This window comes from Myripristis murdjan, chromosome 20, assembly GCF_902150065.1.
Source record: "Myripristis murdjan chromosome 20, fMyrMur1.1, whole genome shotgun sequence".
Lineage (NCBI taxonomy): Eukaryota > Metazoa > Chordata > Actinopteri > Holocentriformes > Holocentridae > Myripristis > Myripristis murdjan.
The window spans coordinates 26982511-27004823 of NC_043999.1; the positions used below are offsets into that span (position 1 = coordinate 26982511).

At 40.0% G+C, this 22313-nt stretch overlaps 1 protein-coding gene across 1 annotated transcript in view; it reads right to left on the reverse strand.

Annotated features, from left to right (window-relative positions):
- Positions 1-11688, reverse strand: part of reck (reversion-inducing-cysteine-rich protein with kazal motifs) — an 87416-nt gene extending 75728 nt beyond the window's left edge. Inside the window, exon 1 of the mRNA XM_030079847.1 lies at positions 11506-11688. Coding sequence (XP_029935707.1) covers positions 11506-11578 — 73 coding nt within the window. The 5' untranslated portion in view covers positions 11579-11688. The remainder of the gene's footprint in view (positions 1-11505) is intronic.
- Between the last annotated feature and the right edge of the window lie 10625 nt (positions 11689-22313).

Sequence of the window (22313 nt, forward strand, 5' to 3'; positions counted from 1 at the left end):
CAGCACTGACCACACTTTTTGTTTGACACGTGATCTCTGGGAAGTGCAATGCAGAAACACCACAGCAATGAGTGTTCAGCACCAAAGATGCTGACAAAAAAAATTCAATTTCACAGATTACCACTCTAGATGAGAAGAGAGGAGAGGACAACAGGATAGGACAGGACCAAGACAGGACCGGAACCAGGACCAGGATCAGGACCAGGTCAGAACAGCATATGACAGAACAGAACAAGAGAAGACAGGACAAGAGAGGACAAGGCAGGACAAGACAGGGAAGGGCACGACTCAATACATCAAGACAAGAGATAATAATATTCTCCAACGTGTGAATTGTCTGCACAGTCAGCAGCCCGACTCAGCCTGGTGTATCAGCTGTAGTAGAAGATTTTTTTACGCCGTGTTTTTACAGCACCAAAGCGCCAACCACCAGAGCGATTGCACTGTCCCACTTCAAACGCGGGGGAAATGAAGCACTATTTAAACTATGACAAACAATCTGGAAATAGCAGACATGCTCGTGACTGGGAGGCAGCCAGTGAGATGATAAGGAGAGGAATTTCAATGCATCCCCTTCTCTTTAAATGGAACACTACTCAGGGTTTCCTGCCAGCCACCTTCCTGTGTGGATGTGTTCTGTATGTGTGTGTATATGTGGAGACAGACAAAGAGAAAGTGCATGTTCTGGTATCTACAGGTTTCAGAGAGTGAAAATTTAGGACTGCTTATGACATTTTTGATACTAGCTGGAGCTGTTTTTAACACAGAAAAAAAGAAACCCGGTAAAAGTATTTCTAATTGAACAAAGCTAATTAAAATTCCATAATTGGATACTATAAAAAGAGGTAACCAGGACATTAATTGTTAGGGGACATGAAGTCAGATAAAAAGCTGATATGATGCAAACTACACTATAAACCCTGTTCTGTATTAATCTAAGAGGGCACATGCTGTGCAAAGAAACCTTTGCTTGCATGGTGAAATACGTAAGACTTTTAATCGTAGGACCTGACCTGATAAGATTAGGCTATATGGGAAAAAAGCAATCGTGCAAAGTTACTTATTTCCTTTTTAATTATTATATTTTTCTTTGTAAATTATCGAGAATGTTTATAATTTGTTTTCAGCGAATCAGCAGAATTAACTGAGCTTTTAATGTTAGTGAATAAAATGACAAACACTAAGAGTCATACAAAGGTTTCCACATTTTACAGCCATGAAATGCGTTTAAGTGTATATAGGAATTCACGCAGACGCACACACATACCCTCTGCAGAGGGGCCTCTTGTATGCTGCCTCTACTTCCTGCATTCCTCGGTGCCAGAGCACACTCTCTAGGGGAGTTTAATAGCTGGAGGTCAGAGGTCACTTCCTGTGCATTGATTAATAGAGATCTGCAATAAGCGTTCAAGCATTAAAGGATCAACTGTGCCGTTTGGAAGAAAATGGGAGAGAAGATTCAGAAAAATACAGTTTTTTTTTTTTTCTCTCTGTGTAGTCATACTTCATATAAAGAGATAAGCCGATACATAAATTTGCAATGGATGGTATTAATTTTCTTTATCTGGGAGTATAAGGGAAGTCTTTAAAAGAGTTTGAAGTAGGGTTAGACTGATATATTGCTTTGCTCAGATAGTGGAGTGATAATGGCTTTTTTGGTGGGCAATACTGACAGGCTAATACAATGGATATGAAGCGGTTTAATTGATTACATATTGACTAGTTGTCTGTGGGAGGGCTTTAAAGGGAGACTTAATCCACTTTGAAAAAACTGATATTATTTAATTTCCCCCCAGCTATTCTGTAGGACAGTAGTGCTGCTGTCCTCCTCTCATTGTTACTGAGTGCTGGATACTGGCTGGATGCTCCACATGCTAACTGTTAGCCTCCTGCCATTGAGGTGCACTTCCCCCCAGCTAACATTCTTAAACTGCTTTTCCATACTGTATGACAGTGTCACGGTCATATTCTGCATCTGCTGATTGCAATGCTTCATTGAAGCTACATCATCATTATTATCCTGGATTTCAATGGGCCCGACAGTTATAGTGCCCTACAGTTATGCTGTTTTATTGCAAAAAATCTCCATCTTAACAAGTCTTTCAGTCTCATCTTCAGTGTTCAAATCTGTTTTTTCTTCAAATAAGGTAAAAAATATGTCTGAGATGAGATAATCCCACTCGTCTCTGATGACTATCAACTTGTTTCCAGAGTTTTGAATTTTTGAATCAAGTGTTTTCTTGATCCTAGTTGGCTGATCTGACTTTTTCTGCCTTGTTCCAACATATTTATACTGAATGTCCTGAAACCAGTGAAACTGTTGGAAACAACTGGGACTATTTCATCACACTGGCATATTTTTTACTCTATATGCAGAAAAACAGGACTGAAGACACTGAAGACAAGACTAAATGACTTACTAAGAGTTTTTTCCACGCTGACTAGACTCACAAAGTATCTGTATTGATTTTCAGTTGACTGAACTCTTGTAAAATATCTCTGCCTACACAGATGAAATTGAAAAACTGAGCCATACTGAAGAGCATCATTCATAAGATCAAAGCAGACTGAGATAGCTTACTGTTTATTAGACTGATCTCACTTTTGAAATATAACCCTTTGTGTCAGTTCTTTATGAAGCAAAGATGAAACTTAGAAGCACGACTAGACAAACAAATCACATTCAAGCATTTTCTTCTGGCAAATTAATTGACAAAGATCCGTGTCCCACGATCTGAGTAAACTGAACAAACATTTGGCAAGTGGAGATAAATGCGATAATAAATTAAAAACTTTTGTGTATCCATGAAAGTTACTTCATTGAAAACAGAGCATGTTCAGGGGAACTGCTGATGAATGGAACATTTCGTTGTTCCTAATATAAAACTAATATCTTCTTCCAAATGCTTCAAATCAACATCTGTGAGGGAGACATGGATGGACCTGAAGGAGCCGGACAGTGTCCAGCTATTTAACAACCTTCTCATGATGGATTTTTATCAAAATTTGACATTTACATTTGATATTTACATCCAATGCCAGATCAGTTTACTAGTGTGGGGAAGCTGACAAATCTCATAATTTTAATTTTCATTTTAATTCTTGGGGTCACGATTCAGTTTTTGAAGGATAATACCAGTGATTGAATGTGTGCCCAATTTACTACAACTTACCCACATTATAAATGTGTGCTAATGTGTGGAAATCACACAGGAAAGACACTGGAATTCTAAAACAGAACAACTTGCTTTGGGAAAAGATTAGCAGAAATGTGAAGCATAAACATTTTGTAGACCAGGAGACTGCAGTCTGCCTTCAGCTGATGAAAGACTTAAATATCATGGAGTATATCGATGGGAGAAAACACAGGAATAGCGACTTCTTCTTCTTCTTCTTCTTCACCAAAACACGGGAATATGCCAAGTAACATGTAAACAGAATATTCCAGTTGCTGCAGCGCATAAAAATGACCTTAACCAGAATTTTGACCCAAATCGGAATATGGTGTGCATACGTAGTCACTGATTCTAGAAGTCTAGCAATGTAACAAATCAGAGACAAATGTCATGAACTCTCATGACACTCGCCATATCTGCAACTACTATGTTTGGGTAAAATCTAGGATTTGTTTTCACATGGGATAGATCAGCTATGCCATGTGACCATGAGAATAATCTGGTAAAGATCAGGGCAAGTATCCATTCCTATACTGTGTCTGTGATGCCCACCTGTAGTCCTGAAAATCCTTGTTAGTTTGTGGCTTGAATTTGGTCAAATTCAAAGATAGTGAATGTCAGCACAAAGTGTCAGATATTGGAAAAGTCGTGCTAAAAATATCAGTGTCACTGCTGGGCTTTGAAAAGTCCGACCCTGATGGGACTGTTTAAGTTTGGACAAAAACAGGAATTTGTCTCAAGGTTTATAACGACTCAACAACAGTACGGCTGTGCGTGTGTGTGCATGTGTGTGTGTGTGTGTGTGTGTGTGTGTGTGCGCACGCGGTACGGTTATGTAAACAGTAGGAGTTACCACTCCAGCCATATGCTGACCAGGTGTGTATTGGATGGAGCATGGAGCCATACACACGAGCTACGCATCTACCAAACCTCCGGAGCACCTGAATCCCATCAGAAAGAGCACAGATGTCGCACACACACACACACACACACACACACACACACTCTTCAGATACCAGATACAGCTCAGCCCCCTCATTTCATACTCAATTTGGAGAATCAAAAGAGGACATAGAGCTGACCTGTTTTGTGTGTGTATGTGTGTGTGTGTGTGTGTGTGTGTGTGTGTGTGTGTGTGTGCAGCATATGTAATGGAACAAGTGTGTTATCTGGAACACAGTGGCCCCACTAAGCCTGCTGGCAGCATTTCAGGGAAGGCCATGGGGTCATCAAAATTGCCAAGTTTTATCCTCTAACCATCATGAATGCTGTCACCAAAATTCATGGTGATCCACCCAAAAGATTTGGAGATTTGCCCCTCTGAATGTAACTGCTGACTGACTGCCAGAAAGAACTGCCAGCAAATTAGTAAAACATTAGGCTACTGTACAATTAGGCAAAAGATACAGAAGTATTCGCTGCCGTACAACCAGACTACAGAGCAGCTTCTTCCCTCAGGCTGTGAGACTACTAAATGCACCATCTGAACTCCTCCATGTTTAATAATTTTATTTTCTATACAATCAATTAATCAATCAAGAGGGAACCACACTTTAATTTCATTATTCAACCTGTTGTATAATGACAAATAAACTTCCTTGTATCCTTGTATCCTTGTAATTAGCAACAACAAAAAAGGTTAAAATTATAAAACAATTCCAAAAAAATTACCCTCAAAAATGTAAAATAAAAAGAAATGAAGTGAATTTTGCTATTAGGGTGATATGAAACATTTTAAAATATAGCCTGAGCCTTCCGAGCTGTATGAAGGAGTGAAGAGAGAGAGAGAGAGAGAGAGAGAGAGAGAGAGACTGTAGCAGGAGAACAATAAAAACCCTAACCCTAACCACAGCACAGACCTGCTGCATGTCATCCCCTCTCTTTCCCCTGCCTGTCCTGTCTTTCTCTACTCTCACTATCAAATAATATGCTATCTAAAAAGGAGAGTGTAGGAGCCATATATCTGATTTGGAATGAGACGTAGTATTCCTCCATAACACTAGGTGGCGCATGGTTAAGGCCGAGGCCAGGCACAGGACATTTAAGTTCATTGCCACAAATCACAGGTGTTGCTAATCAAAGGGAATCAAACAGTTTTTGACTGTGCTCAGTGTGCAATGATTTTTGGTCTGAGTATATTTGATTTAAGAATAATTAGCAACCAGTAGCAGCTCGAGTGTAGGACTTAGTCACTACAGAGAGAGAGAGAGAGAGAGAGAGAGAGAGAGAGAGGAAAAAAGTGAACTTCAACCTGCTGCGTCTTCAATCAGTTCTGTGTCTAAAATGCTCTGGCATGTCCAGACGATCCACAGAACAAGACCGAATCAAACAACAAACAGGATGTGGTTCGGTCACTGGATGAAAGGACTCAATTCAATCCCAGAAGTCGAGCTGGGCATGGCAGCGTTCTCGTTCACTGAATGGGATTTGACGAGTGACTGTAAGGAACTTCATCAAAACCTCAGACTGGATGCGGTTCGGTGAACTAAAGGACCCAGTTCAATCCCAGCAACCAGGTTTGACTCAGAACCGCTCTCAGTCTTATTCACTGAGATGGATTCAACCTACACGATGCAGTTCAGTGAACAAAAGGAGTCAACTCTAGCCTGCTTTCCAGACCCCATGAATCACGCTGTAATTCAGCGGTGTGGACCCATGTCTCTATCAGAGATGATTTACCGAAGTCAGAGGTTGTCCCACCTAATGGGTGAAGATGATTGATCAGCATTAAACCAATCATATTAGATTAACTGATTGAGTCATCATGCATCGCCACAACAACAGCAACTTTTTTTGTCTATATCAATGGTGTAACATTTGTAAAGGACAGGAAAATGCCAGATTTAGCCCCCCAGGAATGCGAGCAGTTCCAGATCTCTGGAATCGCCACGTAATTCAAATATGTGGGCATAATTCATGAGGGCTGAATCCAGGCTAACTCTACTCAATCCCGCACATAAAGTTGGGAACAGTAGTGCTGTTGTCCCACTCACTGAGCAAGACTGGATCATTCAGTGTACGAGACAGATTGAAACCACCGGATGTGATTGAGTCAGTCAAAAAGTCTTTGCTTCATTGAACCACCAATGTACAGGTGAATCAACAAGAGTCGTCTGTCTTTTACCACAACATAAACCCCAGTGAGCCAGTTCAAACCGTCCTTAAAGACCAAACAGATATGACAACAGTAGAATATGTCCAATATATCTCTGCAAAGTTGTGTTAACATTGCTAATCCTTGCATGTGTTGGGGTCGCAATGTGTTCCTTTATTGGATCATTATGCTGTTGTGCCACCCTGTGTCCCCTGTGATTCGTCCTTCACTGAGACTTATTTATGAAGCAAAATACACAAATAGCTTAAATAGGGCCACAGCTTTTTAAATGCACGCTCATTTTCACTTAAATTTAGATTTAAGTCTAGTTTCAAGTAACAATATTAAGTAACCATTGGCATGCACATTGTGTGTTTTTAGGAAACTGAATCAAAAGACTCATCAAAAGAGTTCATTACTGAATGATTTAAGTCAGCAAAAACAAAACCAAACAAAACACCCGCTGGAATTCCCACCAAAACATGAAAGCAATGTTGATATACATTAGCTCACTGAAATATGATTTAAATACTTATTAACTCAAACCATGTCAGCTGTTCATTTGATTTCATTTGTTCATAATTTAATCCATTTTAATCCATTTAAATGTAATCAATTTTTGTAAATCCATAAAATGCAGAGCAGTTATAGTCCGGAATGTTTTCTTCCTTTTTCTTCTTGTTTATTCTCCCTTGTTTGCCTTTTCATTACACTTTGAAAAGAGCTTTCTTGTGATATACTTTTGATGTAATGGCCCTTCAAATTGTCAGAGGCAGTAAATGAACAGACAAGAAGAAAAGATCCTCAGTCTGACTACCCTGACTCTTCATGGATTGACAGTCAACTACATGCCACCCAGCATCTGTTCAGTGTGCAAAATAAGTGGCTCTGTACAGTTTGTCTTTTTATGGTTCAAGTCTATTTCTGTTTGTTTAAACTGTTTACTGGCTTTTAAACTGTTCATACCAGGTTTATGTCCATTTTCTCTATTAACCAGACAGTTGCTGAGACGGTTCCCATCTCTGCACAATTTCTGCTCCATATTCTTTTTGATTTTACTTCCATAGATTCATAATAGACCAATGAATGAAGCTTCCTCTTTATGTTTTTACATCTCATAACTTTCTCTCATCTCATTTTTGCTACAAAACTACAACTACAAAAAAAAATCACTGATTCCCTACAATAAGTAAAAGAAATAAACACTTTTATGAATAGTATATCATATGACTGCATGTCACGTGACTGGAATTCTTGTTGCCTGCTAGAAATAAAGTTCTTTCACTGTGGTTCAAATAACAAAGATGCATAACACCGACATATTTACCTGTATCAATTGTCAGTTTCGAATTGTGCTTGTCTATATCCATGCTTTATGCTTGATTTCATGCTTTGGAGTGCATGGATAAATTGCCACTAAAATGCAACCATCTGGACAATGACAGTGTGGACTATGGGCACCACTTTGGTCAACCAGTCACAATAGCAACTGCATTGAGAGGTTCACCAGCCAGTTTAACTTCTTTGAGGTACAGCTTTGTTATCTGCCAATCTGGGAAGCTGCACTAAGTTTAGCAGCACCACTATACTCTTGGGTTAAACTGATGATCACAGTTGCCAGCTGGCTGGTGGTCAAAGATTTAGCTCACCAGTTTTGAAAAATGTGATTATTTCACTTCCTCCTAGCTGTTCTGTAGGACAGTAGTGGTGCTATCTTCCTCTCGTTGTTACTGAGTTCCAGACTATAACTGCTCTGCATTTTATGGGTTTACAAACACTGATGGGAGAACAAGCCCGTGAACTCCAGTTCTGGATATAATGCATTCACTGTAACCAGCCTGCTGTGTAAGAGCCTTCCTGCTGCTGCACAAATGGTGGAGCTGTTTACTAGCATGTACCCCCAGCTATGAGCAGACTGCTCATCCTCCCTTGGACAGGAAAGCCCTTTGAAGTGACGAGCATCACCAGGGAAAACAGTCAAGTCACCGGGTCAGCAGTCAAGGCAAATAAATTGCTCTAATATGGCTAGAGCAATTTATTGGTTTTGTGATATCGGGCCAATATCTGCCTTTTTTTTTTAATATTAGATATTGGTGTGTCCATGTCTTCCTTCCAATATGAAAGATTTTTTTAAAGTCTTCTTTTAAAGTCTAAAATTTTCTTCTTTTGCATTTGCAACAGTCTTGTAAATTTTGCTTGTTCAAGCATTTACTTTACAAGAGGTTTTTTTTTTTTTTGTTTGTTCTGTTTTTCTGAATATTTTTTCCTAGTCATTTTCAAATGCACAGACACTATTAACACAAAGTATAAGCTACTGGCAGCTTCTGTTGAAAAATATCAGCATCAGTATTGGTCTTAAAAAAAAAAGTCAATTCCTAGTAAAAAATTAAGTTACAAAACACTGTATATCAGATATAAGCAAAAAAAGGGTTAAAGTGCAAGTGATTTGATCTACAACTATGGTGCCATTCATGAATACACATCTTTAATTAGTTAAACATCAATAATAATCTATAGTTAGATTTCAATTCAGCATTTATATTTGACAGGTAGGTGTCACATTGCTTTTTTCAGTGGTGAATATCTCATTCCAGAATGGGCCACAAATACTGTATTTGTACTGACACTGACAGACAATTTGACTCCACTGGTGGCTTTCAGTCTTATTTGACCTGAAGATTTAAAAGATATAAGTGGGAGATTATCAATCAACATGCTGTTTCCTTTTAAATGCTTTGGGTTTACTTCCAGTTGTTTATACTGCATATATCCTTAACAAAAATTAGGGTTGGTTTGTCGGGTTGAACAAAAAAAATAGCTTGTGTTTAATATAGACTTACAGTTGATATTCAATGCAACATTTCATCAAATCAAGGAACAGCAAAGAAATCCAGCACCGTACTGCGCTTTAATCTTGTGTAAGCAAAGCTATAATTAGGCTTGAGGGACTCAGGCCCATGCCTGAAAACAGTGGACATGGAAGAAAAAGGGCTGCTGCTCACTTCACTGTGTCCCCTCCTCTTCCCCTTTTGCTTTGAGGACTCAAATTGGTTCCAGATGCATTCTCTCACGGCTAGCCTCCATACCCAAATCTCAACATGAGAAGAAACGAAAAAGGAGAGAAGGTTCCCAAAGCTTGGGACACAAGACAGAAAAAAAACTGTATGGAATTTCCACACAAAATAGGTGACAGAAATAGAGAGGAGAAAGTGGTGTGTAGGTTCTTTTCTTGAGAAGCCCAGTGGCTGATCTCTTTTCCACATGTTGTTATTTATCACACCTAAAGCTTCTGGGGTTTTCTGAAACCTTCATTACAGACGCAGGGCTCTGGAAGACAGCGTGCACCCCAACTGAGGATCTAAGAACTTTGCCTCTTTCATGTTCAGGACAGATGTGTCAGACGAAACTGCACAAAGTGATATTTAACCAGGGCAAATCCACATCCTGCACCCATGTGGACTTGAACATCAAAGACCTACACACCAGCATGTAACACCAATTTATAGCCCCGCCATCAAAAACCATCAGATAAAACAAGCCACTTGCCGAGGGAGAGAGGGATGCATTTTGGCCAAAATGATATGGCAGACTAACAGCAGCTGGAGGTCTTGGGAGAAGATGCCTATTGCCAAATGGCTGGAAAATGTAGCAACAAAGTATCAAAGTGTCAGCTCCATGTTGACTCAGCCACTTAACAAGTGAAAGCAAATTCAAGGCCAGTTGCCTTACAACACCAATCCACACCTCTCTGATTGTCTAAGCGCCTTGACAAGTCTGTGTGGATTAATTAGCACCCTGAAGGATTACTACACTTTTTAACACTAACAGATTCAGCCACACTTGAATGCACAACGCTAGTCGCGCAAAACTCCGAACATCTGGCAGTTTGATGTTTCCGTGCTCATCGGTAAAAGTGAACACCTCATAGAAGATGAAAAGACACTTTTGAATTGTTTGAATTGGCCCATTCCACTAACCGTCGCTTTAAATAAATATAAAAACCCCTTTTAGAATTGACTAACACCGTTTACTCACCCCCAACACGTTTTATTTTGCAGGAGGGTTTAGGGAATAACCGGTAAAACACTTACAAAACATGTTTTTTGAGAGGAGAAAGGACTGGTTGATGCATTATATGTATGCCGTATTGAAGAGTGGATCCTACTGATTCCTAAAATGCCTTGTGTGATATTATACAACGTGTATATATATTTGTCGAAAATCAAAGTTTCTCCAAACTAAAAAATTTAAACGGAATTTGGCGTCCCGGTCTTTCTTTTTAACTCGAGCTAATTCATCCCTATCCGCTAGGCAGCCAGTTCTATTTCCTTCCTCTCGATGGGTCCGTCTCAAACAAGAATTAACCAAATAAATGCTAGGCTGAAACTAAGTGGGGAAATACCTAATCTTGTAGTCAAATATTGCAATTTATTTCTGATAATGGCTCACAAACGGTTTCGTTGTGGTTAGACACACTACGGGACGCTAGACCCAATACTGTAGGCGCCGTTCTCTTGGTCGGGGAGAACGGTGCGCCAAACTCCATTCCAAAATAAACTCTAGATAATGTTACCTTGCTTGCCGACAAAGGTAGTAACTTCAAACAACATGGCAAATTACATTTGCTCGAATTTTAAGGATTCGTTTTTCAGCATACATCTGATGCAAAAACCACCACGTATTTAAATGTAATCTAAACTTTTACAACTGTTAGGTTTGTTTAACCCGTTATTCCCACACTGTTCCCCTATGAACATACACCGTAGTGGGCGGTAGCTAGCGGTGTGAACCAGTTATTAAAGTTGGGGTTTGCTTGAAATTATGAGATAGCTGGTGGACAATTTGTACGCCGAATTGGCCAAAAGACGTTTATAATGCAGAAATAATCCCAAGGCGTGGTCTACGACATGTGTAATTTCACTTTTAAACAAGTCTGCCTTAAATCGCGAGATTTCTAAGTTGGGTTCGGCGTACAGCTCTCCATCATGAGAGCGAAACATACCGGGGTTAACAGGATGCAAACTGTCACTGAATCAACAAGTTAGTGTGGAATTGGAGCCCACAACATCCAGACTCGCCTGTGAAACCATGGCGTTTTGCTTAAGAAACTCTTCCATGTTATCTTTGTTAATTTGTCAGACAAACAAAGGTTAAATATACATCAAAGCGGGCACAAACTACAAGACGGTTGTATCAGTTACAGTTATGGAGTTGAATTCATAAGCATAGACTCACCCTGAGCTCGGAGCGGCTGGCAATAAAAGTTTACGGCGAAGAGGAAACTGATTATCTGGAAACACACACGCATCTTATTGAAATCCTAAAGTGCATCGTGGATAAGAAGACATAGAAAACAGCGGTGCTGTGGCAAGCTCCATGGGATCCCCTGTTTCTCTCTAGGTCTCTCTGTCTTTCTCCGTCTGCGGCCCCGGTGTTCCGTTCATACGGGCTGCAGAGGACATGCGCAGAAAGGAGAACGGGCCGGGTTAACTGCGACAAAGCAGCTGTTAGGATGGAAAAAGAACCCCAGCATACCCCTGGCATCTACCATCTACAACTAGTGGCACTTTACCTGAGTTTCACACAAGTAAAAGGTGATACTTAATATAGCTGCGACTTATTAGGGCCACTCAAAAGAACATACAGATCAAAGTATATTAATTCCTTTTTCATGTTCCAGAAAAAGGAACATAAAAAAAATGTTTTCTTGTATGATGAGATTACACCCAATTGCACTCACTAGGTCTATTACATCAGGAATATGTCTCTTCTATTCATTCAAAATAGCAATTGTATTCAGTTTGTCCAACTCTTTTTGGCCAGGTCAGTCTGGTCTAGACTGCTGAAAGTGAAAGGTGTGAAAACTAAATGAGATAAATATCTGGAGGCATAGGTTTACAAGTGAATGGACAGAGCCTAGCAGTTGATTCAAAAACACTGTTCACATATTTATTTATTTATTTATTTATTTGTCCAAAGGACTCAAGACAGGAACTGTGTCTGCACAGAATGGATAAGATATGAAGCAAGGCTCTTATGATTTTGTGTAGAAGATGAAAACGTCCATGTGACCGCAAGTGTACATTGTTAACCAGTGTAAGCTCTTGGCATGTGTGCCAGGGCTGAGATGTCTGGGAATACGCTGTCCTTCACACTAGTTATCAGTCCATTTTGCCCTGGGGCCCCACAGGTGTTTGGCATTATTGATGCCCATTCAAGAAATCTATAAAGAGCACCTGGGGGCAAAAAGGAGAACACACTAAATTTTAATTGTTCTTCTAATTAATCAAAGATATTACAATGTAACATTACAATAGATATTACAATGTAAAGGGTCTAAATGGTACACATCACACGTTTTATTCATCATATACTTTTCTCATTTTGTCTCATATTGTGTTCCAAAATTTCTGCTATTCTTTAACAGTGATTTAAAATTTAGCCAAGAAAAATACGCCTGTTTTGGGGAAAATTCTTCTTCTACGCTTGATCTAACACCTAAGTCTGCCAGAGTATGGCCATTTGGTGGACAGATTTTGAAAAATCAGATTTAAGGTTAGATCAATATCTGAGTTTGCCGATAAAGCCATCCAGTGACACGAAGCGTTTTCCATGGGGCTTCCCAGTCTGTCTCCTCTTTGTCCATCTTAATGCCCGTGTCAACAGGGCCACTTGGCCTTTTGTGCTGCCAGGCCGTCAAACAGCGGGGGAATCTGTGTCCAGGGACACGCCCCCTTTGAAATGGGTCAAAGGTCACAAATCCAGAGGATGTGAGGGGCTGTACTCAGCACTGTGGCTCCATGTGGCTCCATCAAGCTGTTGGCAGAGGTGAATAATGAGGGGCTAGAGAGAGCCCACTAGCATCAGAGAGGATCACAATAATCATGTTTTGATGTAGCAATACGACTCAAAGCTAAAATAGTAGAGGCGACTCCATAATTAGGTAGTTTAAGCTCCTCAGCACTGATTATCTGCAAACCAAAACATGTAAGATGATCTGAACAGAGGTGCTTAGGATGTTAACAATTGTATTATAACCTTCTATTACCTTTTGTAAGCATCTCCTGCTTCTTGCCCATTATAATAATAATAATCGATTACTTTATTACATGCTGTAATCTACTCTATAACCTATTGTGATGGGATCTTCTACTTGAATGCCTAATCAAGTATAACCTTGCCTTTTGTAATGTAACCCACTACAACATTCTGAATTCACACATCATCACTTAGGATGTACCTAATGTCAGAGATTGTCAGCTTGTGGGCCCTGGTCCAAAAGTCCACCTCAGTGGACCCCTTTTCACCCCTTTTCACAGTAGGTGAACTGTCCCTTTAAAATGCTGTGAAAGGACAGAGCTGGTCCCTTAAGTTTTGGTTTGTGGTTGACACTGCAATGTTTGGTTTGCTGCAAAACATGAATTCAAATGTACAATCACAAAGTTACTGTGTGTTAAGCCTTCAGAAAATTACAGAGTCTTTACAAGCTCAACTGAGTTTGAAAGTGTGAACACCTCCAACTTGTAGCTTTTAATTGTTCTCGCTGGAAGTGAATGGTACAAAGATACCCAGGCTATGACTCTCTCAGCCTTCTTTCTAGTTGCAGTGAACCCAGTGCAGCTGAAAAACACAGCACAGATATGTACACGTGCACAATCATACAACAGCTTGACATTATCATACTCTGCAGACTATATCTGCCCAGATATCAATCCAACCTGTTGTCGATGCCAGCCTTGGACACATGCACCGCTCCTGTCTGGAGTTTGCCACATTCTCATCACTCATGTTCAGCTTATTTACTTGGGTTTGTGACAAGGAAGTAGTCCCGAACCCTGTGATAGTGAATATGTGGGACAGTCCCAGAGGGGATTTCACTATGTGCAGCCCAGACAGAATCCATGGCCTTCTCTAGACCCCTAGCCAGACGATTTGTCTTTTTCAAGTGGAAAGCCACAACTCCACCATTGCATAAATGGGTGGAGGAGGTCATGGCACATTCAAAACCTCGAAAAACTGAAGCAGTCTTCTCATGGTTCTACGCAGACATTTTTTAGGTTTGGCAAACATTTTAAAATCATTTTGAACAGGAATTCCCCTGGATGCTATACCACCACCGAAACCCAGCCATTGCTGTATGGTGTGTATTGTGCATAACGTTTTTTTTTTTTTTTTTATGGGGTGATTTTTAGTTCTTTATTATGCAGTTGAACAGAAAAACTTTTGGATTCGCAAACAAAAGTTTTTGATTTGAATTTTGATAACAAGTTTATTTTACTTGCAATAAAACATTTTATGATTGCAAAGTTGATCCATCCTGTTTTTTGCATAATAAACAAACAAAAATCACTCTATAGTTTTTTTGGCCTCCGGTATGTCTTTGTTTTGTGCACCATATGTGCGGCAGACCATTGTATGCACCTCTTCAATGTGTTCCACTCATTTGAAAATAAACAAAAATGTACTGTGGGAAAGTGAATGGCATACAAATACATCCACACATCTCCAAACGCTAGCACACCAATCGCTGCCTACCATTTAAAAGCAAAAAACACGGCCTGTGGAAGAGACAGTTCCTTGTTTGTAGCCAGACCTACAAACCCTCAGGCCAACAGCACCATCAGTTACTGGCTGACCAACTGTCTCCAAGCTTCAATATAAAGCTCCATTGTCGGGGCAGATGTGGTGAGTCACCATAATAAATTCAGTGTTGCTGTTGCCCTTTAGGTCTGAAACTGTCTCCACTAACCAGATGTTGTTTAATTTCAATTAATGGCTGGTATCTGCACTGCACAGCTGTCTGTCTGTGAATGAGCATGTTTTTGGGGTTTAAACCGATATATTCTGGCCTGTTATTAAAAAATCAGATATGGTCCACTTTAAGCCATCAACAATGACATATTTATGATGCAATTATGGAATTCTGCATTGGCTGCCCCCTCAACCATTCAACTGATTGATTCTGAGACATTTTGATCAGATTCTATGGAAATGCAATGCATTCACTTGAGGAAAAAAATCTACCCGTTGCAGTTTCAGAGATGCTTTGAATGGCACTGAGACTGTAAGGGGCTGAAGAGGAGGGCAGAGGGGAGGCTTAATCTTGGGCTGATACAGAAATTAAGAAAGCTCAAACCCGGCAATAACAAGAGGCTGGCTGCAAATTGTGTTGTGGAAAGAGGAGTCACAGTGGTGACTCTTGCCATTTCACGGAAAATTATGAATTCTGTGGTTTATGAGTGGTGATGATAATGTCTGCCACAGAAGTAGAACAATATGAGGTGGGTGTTTCAAACAAAAATTTATACTTATAAATGAAGGAATGTTCAGTACCCCTGTCTGAGTTGCAAAATGGTTTGTTGCAGTGTAAACTGTGGGTAAACTGTAAATGAGCAAAACATTCAATATCACTGGTGGGATCCTTTAAGTAACAATGTGACATGAAACTCACAGTTCAGCCATTTTTCTTTTTTCATGTGGTGAGGATGGGCTTCCATAGCTGTCAGTCCAAAATGAGCCCTGGGTGGGTAGGGACGGGGGTGGGGATGGGTCAAACAACCAACTTTCACCCAAGAGACCTGAGTGAGCGCAAAGTGAGAGTGGTGTTTGTTGGTTTTCATGTCTAAACCTAACCTTTCCCTAACCTGAACCAGCTGGTTTTTATGCATAAACCTTTTCCGTAACCAAGTAGTTTTGATGACTAAAAGTAATGGTAATGCCTAAAATGCTGTCTGACATGATATACCAGATTCATTGATTGGAAACATATTTGTGATACATCAGAAACAAATGCAATCCATGACAAAATATGTTTCCCCCCAAATGTAATTAAGGAATGCAGTTTAGTTGTATGAGAACATAATTTTTAGCAGACAGGGTTGCAAAAACAGCACAGATATGATCCATGTCGATCCAGTTCTGTTGACATATGTGTTTAAAAACACAATGAGAACCTGGTGTTTACTTGCCAAAGTAGCGAGGACTTCCAATATGGCTGCCAGAGGGTGTGTCATGTTACCTGAAAGCCCTCAGTGACAATGTCCTCTAATGTGTGGAAAAAAAAACAACTTTGAGAGTTGTCCCATGATGCTGACAAGTGAAGGCCTGTTTGAGTTATGGTGAAGGCAGCTACATTCATTGCCCTTTCAACAAAGGCAATACATGAGCTGTGTTTGTGTGTGGGACTTCCATTCACACCTATACAGTAAACAAGGAGAGCTGTGTGTGTATGTGTGTGTGTGTGTGTGTGTGTGTGTGTGTGTGTGTGTGTGTGTGTGCGCACACGTGTGTGCACACGCACTTACGCAACCTCAGTCCCAGTGTCTTTGTGTATGCCCCTCAGGCAGCATTGCACGGCCTTTCACCACCTGTCAATGAGTGGAAGTGCATTCTCATACACACACACACACACACACACACACACACACACACACACACACACACACACACACACGCAGACCTGAGTTACAGTAGGTGTGAATGGAAACCCTACATTTCCCAAAGCAAACAGCACCTGTCAGGTTCACACTAGCTCACCTACAGCATGTTTCCCTTCGAGCTCCATGGAGTCTTTCTCACACACACACACACACACACACACACACACACACACACACACACACACACACAGTCAAGCCTACAGAGTGCCTGTATTTGTGGGGTGAAATGCTTGTGTGTCAGGGAGAGAGAAAGCAGAAACAGAGAAAGAGAGGGGGGTCTCTTAGGACGTGGGTGTCATCCATGATGGATGTGAATCAGGAACATATGGTTTGCTATTGTTACTCTGTAAATCTCCCTTTGTCACTGGGCTGTTGGCTTAGTTTCTAGGCATTAGGTTTGACATGGCTGAGATAGGCCACCACTCACCCTGCCATTGAATTTAAAGTAAAGGAAAACAACATGAGCCACCTGTGGCCCACTAGAGCTGAGGCTCAAGTAGAGGCACTCTTGTGTGTGTGGGTTTGGGATGGGGGTGGGGACCCTGGGCCATATGTGAACCAAATGTGTTCAGAACCACTATGTAGGAAAAGCACTCCTCACACACACACACACACACACACACACACACACACACACATACAGGTAAAACCCACACAGGAGACATAATATGGACTCTTTGTGGGTGCAGGATGCCATTAAATGAGCCAGAACACAGTGATTGAGTCCCATTTAATTTGACACCGATGTGGAGGCCCAGTCCTGTTTGGTCACATCTGGGCTGGCATGAACTCCTGCTCCAGCTTCCTGTTTTCCCTCTTGTTTGGGATTGTAGATCACTCTCACTTCATTTGTCCATCCATCAAAGACAGGTTTTAATGAGTGATGGATCTCATTGGGATGGAGAAAGCTAAAAAAAAAAAAAAAATGTTGCAAATATATAGCTATCCTCATTCCACAAATTTGCCTCCAGCACAATAAGTGTGCGCCATAATGAGTTTTCCAGAAATTTGGGTTTCCTGACAAACTGTAATAGTTATTCAGCACTATCTTATTTATCGCAAGACAGCTGTAAACCACATGACAAGCTGTTCTGGATTTCCTCTCCTTGCCTGCATGCTTGTATCTCATCAATGCTTCTTATGTAATTTCTTCTGTGAATGATTAGAGTAATTCACAACATTTTCATACAAATAAATATCCATTTTGTTACTCTGTCAGTGACTGATCCACACTGAGCACAATAGTTACTAACATCTGCCGCATGCAACTGATTTTTTTCGTTGCTTGCGTGGGTTTTCAATCAGTGTGTGTGGAAATGAATTTCTGTATGTGTTTAGTGGCCCATAACTCATTAAAAACAAGCCATGTCTTGCGCATAAACAACCCAAATGGTCATCCAAAATGGAAATGTGAGTCAGAAATTCAAATATCATTTAAGAGCTCCAGATTCTCCAATTTCAGTTCAAATAATGCCAGCACCAGTGTTAATTTGTCAACAAAATTTTGGATGAAAAATAGTTGATGATGACCATTTTGTTTGTGACAATGATGAAACGATGATGTTAACAAGCTCTATGAAAATGAAAATCAGAACAAAATATTTTTTTTTATTTACCCCCAAATGAAAAAAACAATAACATGAAAATATCAGATGTAAACTACTGGGCACAAATAAATATAAATGTGCCCCTCTTTACCCAACAACCTTAAAGACAACTAAGCTGCTTTCATGAGAATATGACAGCTGAATATCCCTCTTGTACATTTTTAATCACTGCGATAACACAGCGTTCCCAATGTAACCTTGGGAGAAATGAATGTTTTCAAGAGGAAGAAACTCTTCATTTCCTCCACTGGGAACATCAAGGAAGAAAGCGTTTATTTTCCTGAGCTGCCACAGTAAATACTGTGTTGGTGAAATTTTATACGTGATACTCTGATGTCCTGCTCTACAAAATCAGCATGGAGCTACACTACACATGATCAAGCCACAGAAAGCTGACAGAAACACTTCAGTACAAGAGAGCTGTTGCTGTGGAAATGACACACCGTGTTGGCTAGTCTCAGCGGTGTAAACTGCCAGGTTTCAGAACATTTCAGCCCAGAGGCATTGATTCTCTTTGGAAGTATTTGCAAGTTTCAGTTCATGTGGTCATAAATAACTCACCTGTAGTGCACTGAATCTCTAACAATCACATTAGGTAAGAAGATAGCATGCTGCAGGCCTTATTTTTGAGCTTTGCCATTGACATACTTGAGGCATAGTTTATCCTTTATATTGTTTCAGGTTTAAAGTTAGATAGATAGATAGATAGATAGATAGATAGATTTTTATTGTCATTGCACAATCATATACGTATAATAATGCAACGAAATTAGGGCTCAGTCCTTTCGGTGCAGGGGAGAATAGAAAGCATCGTGCATCTTGCTAGTTGAAGTCCAGTAATAGATGGCTGCAGCCATGTTTCTGATATCAGAAAAAAATCAACAGTCATGGAAACACTTGTTGGATGTGCAAGCACAGTTCGTCATCATGCAATAACCTTTTCCTGACCCCTTTCCCTAACCTTAACCAGCAAACATTTGCAACGAGCACGTTACACAACGTTTGTGCATGGGTGAACGTTGAAACACAGAGAGCAGAGGAGAGTGTGACCATAAATGACAGTAACGAGTAATATTTGTACTAATACAGAGCATTAATTACAATAGTGTAAAATGTGCAGCTCAGGAAGAAACCTCTATCACCTATCACTGACAGAGGAGAAAAAATGGTGTATATAGGGGGCGCCATGGGGTGGGGTTAGATGGCCCAGCTTCTGATGATCTAATAATTTAAAAAAAAAAAAATGTTGTTGCTGATCTGAAATGTCCAATTGTCCACTGTCTGATTTTTAGTGAATGCAGCATGGTGTGGAACCCTATGGACAAATTCAAGATGCTGAGACTGTGTGCTACTGCACCTTCTCTCTGTCTCACAGCAGTCAGAGGCCTCAGTCGGGCTTTCTCTCTATAGTACTGTAGGCTTTACATTTACATTGTGTTTTTAACATGTAAAGCACTTTGTGCTACATTCCATGTATGAAAAGTGCTCTACAAATAAAGTTTGATTGATTGATTGAACATATACATTCTATCATTAGAATGGAACACAGGACAGACATGATCTCTCTACAGAGAGCATGAGAGAGAGAGAACCCAGCCAAAGTCATTGCTGTGAGACAGAGAAAGATAAATAAATAAATAAATAAATAACTAATGAGTGCAGTACAGTTTTTTGTCGATTGCAGTATTGAGTGCTTGCTCAACATAGTAAAATATGTTGCGGTCAGTGAGGCTGAATGCTATAAAATGACCAGTATATTTGATTCTAAATACTTACTACTAACTAGACGATTGCTGACATTGTTACACAGCCCCGATATTTATAATGAAGACAGGGTTACAGGCTGACGTGAAATCCATGGTCATAAAATTATGAACATTTCAGAAGATTTCCACGAGCACTGAGGCTATCTGCTGCTGACTGGCTGCATAACCAGAGGAAAAAATGATCATTTATAAAAATGAATGATTTGTAGGAGATCTGCTGTTAAGAAGATAGCTTTGCAGTGCACATTGTATGACCAATATAGCAGCAGCTCCTGGTTCTGGTTTGGTAATTATTATTATTATTGTTGCACCTCCAATCAAAGTAAATTAAACTAGTGCACATGAAGGAGCCCTGACGGCTCCACCACCCCCTAAACCGCCCCGCCAAAACGTCTCTGTTCTTCATCAGTTACTTAAGTTGGTGCAGCTGATAATTTTAGTCATGAATAAACTTGAAATTGATGTTGTACGCCTGTGCCCTCAGCCTATGTTTGAACTAATGCATCAGGCTGCTGCTGTGTTGGTTTTTGATGCCCACAGATTCAAGCTTTAGCATAACAAATGACATCAGCTGCCCTCTCAGAAGCCTCTGCCTGTTACATCCATTCAGTGTCCCAAATAATACATCTTGCCACATCGTCTCAAACCTCTGTTTAAAAACATCTATAAAAAGACACTTTTACAGCCACAATTGCCAGTTCCCTACTCACTGTGTGGCTATATTTAACCCAGTGTTGTATAAATAGGGCAGATACAGCTGGCTAAATGTCCTTTTGGAAAACATTCTAACCTAGAGTAAAAAAAAAAAAAAAAAAAGTGAATTGTGGCTGTTGAAACGGACAAGTGAAGTTCAGTTTTTGTCTCATTTTTTTTTTTTTTTTGTTTCCCTTTAATGAAGATGTTCATATTGAAATCACAGCATTAAAAATCTTTCACAGTCAACGTCTGAGGGTCCTTGATTCCCTTTCTTTTTTCCTTAATTTGATTTAAAAGATAACAAGGCTAGTGGACAGCCCCATCCATACTGCTGTAAAAAAAAAAACAGCACACAGTCAGCAGTGGACCTGTGATGCCCCACCACTGCCTCCAAGCCAAACCCTCGTTTTCAGGGCTGCCCTCCACTGACAGCACATGAGCAGTAATTTAAGTCTAAAACTGGGATGCTCCAAGCCACAGCAAAAATCACATATTGAACCAAGGCTCATTTTGTGGTGTGTGATTGTAGCCAGACTGCCTCAACCCAGAAATAACCCAAATATTCAATTTTAGGGTGAAGATTTTATTTACTTTGCATCTTTGGGGAGTTCAATCCCATAGGTCTGAAACTCCATTATTTTTGTTAGAATTCTTCTGCCCTAAAACAATCCGTACACACACCATCACTCACAGACCAAAATCTCTCCACCTCTCAGGCAACAAGATTTACCCCAATCGGCCAGATGGTGGTGCTGTAACAGTCAACTTACTGACTCCTGAGCTGTCAGATCTAAAATCAATAGTTTAACCTCAGATTCCTTGGCTAAACTTAAATCCACTGGACATGCAGATGTCCACTTCGTCTCAGCGCCATGCTTTGCAATAGCTGTATTACTGTGTTTTATTTATTTTTTTTTTTAATCTATTTTTAAGTTTCTCCTACAAGCTTGCCTTCATTGCCACCAAATTTTATATGCAGCACATTTCAACTGCTTACATCATCTTTGTCTCACAAAATTTGATACTTGTACCATTTGGCCCTGGCTCACAAAAACAAGTTGATGGCAAAGACTAATCTCCATTAACTGATTCTGTATACACATATATACTGTATGTACACATACACTCAGAGGCCACTTTCTCAGGTCCACCTGTACAGTCTAATGCAGTTCAGGTCAGCAGCTCTGCCATAAATTCTACCTTTTAACAAATTTTATAATGTTCAGTTTTTGTTGATATTGTGCAGAATGTGTCAATTTAATTCTATGTTTATTATTGAGGTTGTAGTTTGCAGAGGTCTTGTACTGGACTACATTACACTGGTGTTTATATTTTTTGGTCCTCCCTATTTATATACATGAGGGGGACAGAATATTAGAAACACTCCTCAGTAAAATTCAGTCCAGAACAACAGCAGCACTAACTATGAGCTCAGTGCCAAACATAGAAATGAATGAACGCCTTTTATATGTGCCAACATGTTGTCACATATAAAAGTATATACAAGCATAAGCATGAGCACAATTTTTTCCAAT